At 45.3% G+C, this 6,929-nt stretch overlaps 1 protein-coding gene across 1 annotated transcript in view; it reads left to right on the plus strand.

Moving 5' to 3' along the window:
- The window catches only part of SYT6 (synaptotagmin 6), a 65,368-nt gene extending 60,309 nt beyond the window's left edge, over positions 1–5,059 (plus strand). The window contains exon 7 of the mRNA XM_004380438.1: positions 4,869–5,059. Coding sequence (XP_004380495.1) covers positions 4,869–5,059 — 191 coding nt within the window. The remainder of the gene's footprint in view (positions 1–4,868) is intronic.
- Positions 5,060–6,929: the final 1,870 nt, after the last annotated feature.

Consider the following 6,929-nt stretch of genomic DNA (forward strand, 5'->3'; position numbering starts at 1 on the left):
TCCCCTCCCCACACTCTGTGATGCAAAAAAGTGTGGGCAGTAAACCCAGAGGACCTGCAGCTCCTTCCTCCTCAGGTGGACAAGTCCATTTCTACCTGTTTCCAGCAGTGGGAGGTGTCTCAGGAGACAATGAGAGCTGAGAGGATTGGACATGTAGAATCTTGTGGGAGAGAGAGGCGCTTAGGGGAGAGCCAGGCTAATTGTTTTACCACCTAGGTATGCATGTGCTTTGCAAAACCCTCTTACACTACTACCTTTGAGGCCAGCCTCAAGGAGTAAAGCATAGATGCAAAGTTCCTCTCAATCTGCGCCTCACATTTCTGCCAGTGGTTGCCTTGATTTTACCATAGCTGTGGGGCTTTAATGCGTGAGACCAATCTCAGATCTCTGGCTGGCTCCCTCAAGGGAGCCTCTGCCCGCATGTGGGAAAGTCTCTTTTCTAGAAGGCCTTTCTGCAGAGTGTGGGTGAAGTACCACCCAGGAGGCAGCTACTGGGCAGGACTCAGATGACCCAGAGCCAACATCTGACCTCTCACTGACCATAGGGTAGACTCAACCCAGGGTGGGTGCTGTGTGCCCCCCTCTTCCCCCTCTTCCTCTACCCCTCTTTTTTTAGTCCTTTGGATATATTAAGAGTAGGATAAACACACTAAACTGTTTAGGATGGTTTAGGGGCACAGGCATGGAATGGAAGCTAAGAGGCTGGCTGAACCTCTGGTGGGCTATGGGGCACTCTGGTCCACTCTGGTCTTCAGTTTCTTCATTGGCAAAATGAGGGAGTAGGTGAGGAGATGATCCCTAAGGCCCCTCCCATCTCTGCTTTTCTATAAATCTCTGACCTAAATGACGACTGGGCCCATGAGCCAGCGTCTTGCACTGTGACTGCCTTTCTAATCTGGAATCTGTAAGAACCTACTCCTGTTGCTAGGCTGGGCCTGTCCATGGCAAACTGGAAATAACCACCAGAGCAGCAGCTGGAGTGGGGGGTGAGGGTGCTGGGTAGCAGGGAGATGTTGAGACTTGGCCCCAGAATCACTTTCTTTCATAATGAATATAACCTAATTAAGCCAAATAATTGATTTCAAGTCCTGTTTCTTTGAGAACTCTAACTCACTAGTCCAGACTACAAAAGAAAGGAAGATAAAGTAGAACCAAGCCTTTGGATATGGATACTTGATGAGACAGCAAAGAGAAAGTAACAGTATATGAAAAACGAAAAGAGAATAAATTGATTCATATCCTTTGGGCTTACTTTCTTCTTGACCTCCTACACCAGGCTCCTGAGACCATCCTTCCCTACTCACTACCCTACCATTTTCTGCTCAGCGAATCATTTTTCTGTATCAAGAAGCCAAAAACGACATTTGCCTTGGCAAATTAGGATTTCACCAGCTCAAATTTATATAAATTTTTGCCTACACCTTTAGCACCCACAGTTCAAGTATCTTTATAAAAATGCATTTAAATCTCGCCAGGCTAATATTAAGTCAGCACTCTTTGTGTTTATGGGATGCATGGTATTTGCACATACATCCATCTTCCTTAGAGCCCCACGTCTGCCTTGTTTTCAGCCCTGTTCTGGACAATGAGCAAGAGCCTTGCTCCTGGAACTTGTTTCTCTCACTTGTATAATACAGAAATCTTATTCTCCAGCTCCCTGGAAGATAAATGGCATCATATCTGTACAGCTCTCTGTACTTATATTGAACCTTTCTTAGAGGAGGAGCCCTAGCGGCACAGTGGTTAAAGCTCTCGGCTGCTAAACAAAAGGTTGGTGGTTCAAACCCACCAGCTGCTCTGGGGGAGAAAGATGTGGCAATCTGCTTCCATAAAGATTACAGCCTTGGAAACCCTATGGGGCAGCTCTGCTTTGTCCTACAGAGTTGCTATGAATTGGAATAGACTCAGTGGCAAGGGGTTTTGGTTTCTTAGAGGAGTTTCAACTGCTGTGATCATTTCTTTTTTATTAATGAGAACAGAGGGCACCCTACTTGCTTGCTTGTTTTGGGTTTAAAATAAAGTTGAGGGGAACAAATGAACTAAAAAGACATTTTTCCCTGCTTGGGTTGTTCTCATGAATAAAACTTAATTAAGCCGTAGCAGGTGCCCTTCTCCCAGCAGGGGCTGCAGCCCCCTCCCCTCTCGGCACCCCTGCCCTGTGCTGCTTGTCACTGGCATTGCCACACACAGAGCCCAGGTTGACCAGCGACCTTCTCCAAGCTGTTTTATTAAGGAAGGCCAAGTTTGGATCGTCTGCCAGAGATTTTAGATCTCTGTTGGAACGTGACCCATTTCAGAGCAACAAAAAACCTGACTGGAACACAGCCACCCTGGAACAATAGTCCCCTGCATGCTGGGGACCAGTTCTCTGCTCTTTCAGAGCCCTCATGACAACAATCATCCTGGAATCATTCACCTTCCCATTGTCCATGATGAACCCCATCTCCTCCCTTTGTTTATCTTCATAGGAAAAAGTGGGGACCAGCAGGGGAGCTTCATTCGTCCCAGATAAACAATTAAGCTTCGTGTGACTACTATTTGGTCTGTTACATAAAGAAAAAAAAAAGATAGCCTGTGTAGCCATTTCATTTCCTCTTCTCTGACCTGGCATATCAATCAGGCTGCTTAAGTGGCATGCTTATCCAGGGGACAAGCCAGTAATTACGATGTACCTTGCACCAACATTAAAGGTTGTAAGAGAAAAAGTACAACTCCTAAAATGAGTATCTGTTAAATGAAAGCATTAGTAATCGTCTTGTGTCACCTTCTGGTTAAGAAACACTTGAGTCAGAAGTCACAATGAATTCAGCAACCAGGCATTTATTTATCTAAAATATTTCACCAGGGAAACCCTCGGTTGTGATTTCATTCACGTGGATGCTGCAAGCAGAGAGACTGCCACCCGGAGTTAGGAGTAAGTACCTGGTATGGACCCAAAGAGGTTAGGTTTCTTCTTACATTCTGTGTCCCTTTCTTCCCCCAGTGTGGCCACATGCTAAGGTAGCAGCAGAATGGAGTGGAAAGAGCACAGAATGGAAGGTTACGAGATCTAGTTTCAGGTCCTGACTCTGCCCCTGACTAGCTGTGTCTTGACTACTCTGTGTTTTTCTTTTCTCATCTGCAAGAACAATAGGGTTCAGCTGGATGATCTCCCAGGCCTGCCTCCAGCTCCGGCATGCTAAGATTGCTCAGAGCCCTGATGGCATAGTGGTTAAGAGCTATGGCTGCTAATTAAAACGTCACCAGTTCAAACCTACCAGCTGCTCCTTGGAAACCCTATGGGGTGGTTCTACTCTGTCCTATAGGGTCACTATGAGTCAGTTTGTTTGGTTTTTTTTAGGTCACATAAGAAGTCCCTGGGTGATGCAAATGGCTAACATGCTCAGCTGCTAACTGAAAGGTTGGAGGTTCGAGTCCACCCAGAGGGGCCTTGGAAGAAAGCCCTGGTGATCTACTTCCAAAAATCAGTCACTGAAAACCCTACGGAGAACAGTTGTACTCCGAAACACATGGGGTCACCGTGAGTCGGAGTCGACTCAAATGCAACTGGCCAGTGCTTAGTCAGTCAGGTCACATAATGGTGGTCATCAATACCTGATAGATCTTCAGGTGGCCTATACAAGGAGTACTAAAGAGTCCAGGGAAGGATAACAGGAGCTCTCCTTAGAATGGGAGCATCAAACTAGTTCAGTAGGTCTGGGTCTCTACCCAGCTTTGTGGGTTTCCCATCTATTCCATAGGTAATGCTGGGTGGCAAATGGTCTTTTCCTTAGGTGGCTCAGCACTACCTAGATGTGGCTGTGTTGAGGGAAGAACTGCACCTTCCCCCGTCCCACCTCCGTGCACAAATACATTGTTGCAGCTTCTCCTCAGCCCCATCGCCCACAGTGGAGGCCCCTAAGCACAGGAGAAACAGAAAGGGCTGCACTTAAGGCTCAGGAAGGCCATCTTGATCGCCTACCTCATCTGTCTCTCTGGTGCCCTGTCCTGTGGGTACCTGGGAGGGCACTGGTCTCAGCCCATGAAAAGCATGAGATGAGCAGTGGACACTGACTCGCTTTGAAGTTATACAACCTTAGACAGGTCAAGAATACTCCCTGGGTCAGATGCTTGCCCAGAAGATATGGCGTAGCCATGACTGGCTTTCAGTTTAAAGAAGGGTTGAGTTGCTCAAGGTGCAAGTCCATCCATTCTCAGTTCCCTCCTTCACTCCATGATGCCTCATTACATCACCCACTTTCCCAGAGGGGTTAGAGGTGGGTGAGAGGAGGCAGTCTGTGAGATAGGAGATCAGGGGGGAAAAATGGGGTTGGAGGCGCCAGAGAGGGGAAGGGGCTGCCACCTCCTAGTATCTCCTACCTCTTCACAAGTGGGGTGCAAAGGCCCACAGGAAGCATTAAGACTGAAGAAGAGAGTCCAGAGCTAAAACAACATCAAGTTTTTAGCTGTACTAACAGCTCCCAGAAAAATTGCTAATAATTCATGATCGCAGGTTCTTGGCAGAAAGGGCACACTCTGCAGACTGCCTCTTTTGCTGCTAACGTAATCTGGTTTTCAGTGTGAGAAATGGCTGAAGCACTCAGAGATGGTCCAGTTTTAGCACCTTATTAACACACACAAACACAAATGCTGCATACAGTGAAGGAAGCTTTAATTACCCCCGTAGTAGGTCTTTTTTAAAAATCAGGTATTTCAAACTGGAAACTCTAAAGCTATTTTCTTATGTTTTTGCATGGCTGACAGCAAAACACAAGAAAGCTTATGAGAAGCTGGGAGAGGTGAATTCAATGCATGGGCCAGATAAGTTTTGGAAGCTGCAGTAGAAATCCCTTTGGCCATCAATGACCGCCTTTTCTTCCTCCCCGCAGTGGCAGGGCCGAGCTGCCAGCTTCAACAGCGAGAGCTCGTGCACATCTCCGAAACCACCTCCGACACCATGAGCAGCATGGCCAAGCGACACGATTGGGACTCGGCAATGTTCTTTTCGCACTTGTTCAACAGTCTAAACACAGTGTCGTGCAGTAGTAGCGGCAGCGAGTGTCTCACTCCAGAGTCTTAACTGCTCCTGTGTAGGTTAAGGTCGAGATACTTGTTGTGTGGTCAGATCTGTCTTAGTCTTTTCTGTCTCCCAAGGTGATGTCTTTGTGGTTTTCACTTTGTATGGATCTTCTGTCAAGAAAAGAAGATAAAAAAGTAGGGGAAAATAAAGGGCAGAGAGCCCAGTGGTTGGTTCTATAAAATACAATGTAAAATAGCAGTCTTTTCTGGGGAGGTGGATCACGTTTCTGAAATTTTGTGTCTCCACCGAGCTTCCCGACCATGAAGAAGAAGGAAGCGGGATGGAGCTATGGCTGCATTTTCAGTGTCCTGAGGAAATGGTGCAAATCCAAGAGCCTTTGTGAGGCTAAATACGACTCTTTGAAGCTCTTCACTGGTGTGATATCAACCAAGATGTGGACTCCTGGTGCCATATTGAAATTAGAACTCTGAGGTGTTTGTGAACCTTCAGCTGGTTGTGCAGGGTTCCTTGCTCTTCCTCCTCCTTTGCTTTCCTCATGAATTGAAACTATTGATTCCTCATGGGAACTTAGTCATTTTCTTTAGGAATGATTCTGCAGAAACTAGACATGCCATATGTTTTCTGATGCTCCACAGTTAATGATCACATTTGTTTGAAAACAGGATCTTTGTTCTCAAAAGTAACCTTCATTGTAAAGAAAAAGAGGCACATATGTTCCAGAATGGTTTCTGCATTATACATAGCTTTATAATTCCATAAAATCAGAGCAACTGTTTAAAATGCCTAAACAGATCAAAGAAAAACCTAGATAAAATGTTCCTTTCTGAATGAATAGTTCTGTAATCCAAGTAACCATGGGGGCCCTCTTGGTCAGAAGAGTATCTTCTTGATTGAAACCAGGCCTATTTCAGCCCTATTGACTCTGGAAATAAACTCTGGAATATTCATCTTAAACTTTAGTTCTATAAATTACTAAGTATTTCAGTGTTGTTTGTTTCAGTGTTAGTGAGGGTTTTCTTTTTCCTTTAGATCTCTACTTTAGGTCAAATTCAGTTTAGGAAAAAAAAGTTTAAACTATTCTGTATTGTAATAGCATATTTCTGTTGACTTGATAGTGGCCTTCCCCTCTATACCCGATAACTAGGTTGATTTGCTCATCTTACTTTGTATAGCCCTGGTAAACACGTGGAGGTGAGTTTCCACTTTAACTTGTGACTCAGCAAGGCCAGTTTCCAGAGCTGTGTGTATGACTTACACGAGGCAAGTGTGCTGAAGAACCCCTACTTTCAACAATGGAAGGTCAAGAACCTAAACGCTATTCACCAACCTCGTGTCTTATTCTTTATATATGTCAGATGATATAGGACCAGCAACTCAATAAAGTAATCCTCATTTTAAGCCAAATTATCAAGTTTCTCTGCTGATATAACTTTAAGTAGTATCTTCTAGCCCCTAAAATGACCAGAAAGGACATGCACTAAAGGGGCATTGTGGAAAAAGACATTCGCGGCTTAGAAAATTAAGTGTAGATAAACACAAACTTCACCCTGTACTGAGCCTTAAGCTAGGGGCTAATGTGTCACTGATGTGAACATAAATTTTCTCCTGAAGGCCTCCTAGTCAGGCTGTCCTGAAGCTGTAGGCTCCTTTGAGAATGAGAAAAAAACCCAAGGTCATGACAAGGCTCCCAGCAGACGATAAACTTCATTCTGTTTCTTGACTCTGGACTGACTCCATCAAGATAGCCACCTCAATCAGTGAGCAGACACTGTGGGCCTTGCAACTATGAAAGGGACGACTGAGTTTCCTGAGTCACAAGGAGCCAGAAATTAGTGAGGAGATCCTTCTAGAAGCAAGCTCAAAATGCATGTCCAACTGTCATCTTTAAACCCTTAGGCAGGTGAGGATT

Source organism: Trichechus manatus, unplaced genomic scaffold (genome assembly GCF_000243295.1).
Source record: "Trichechus manatus latirostris isolate Lorelei unplaced genomic scaffold, TriManLat1.0 scaffold00073, whole genome shotgun sequence".
Taxonomy (NCBI): Eukaryota; Metazoa; Chordata; class Mammalia; order Sirenia; family Trichechidae; genus Trichechus; species Trichechus manatus.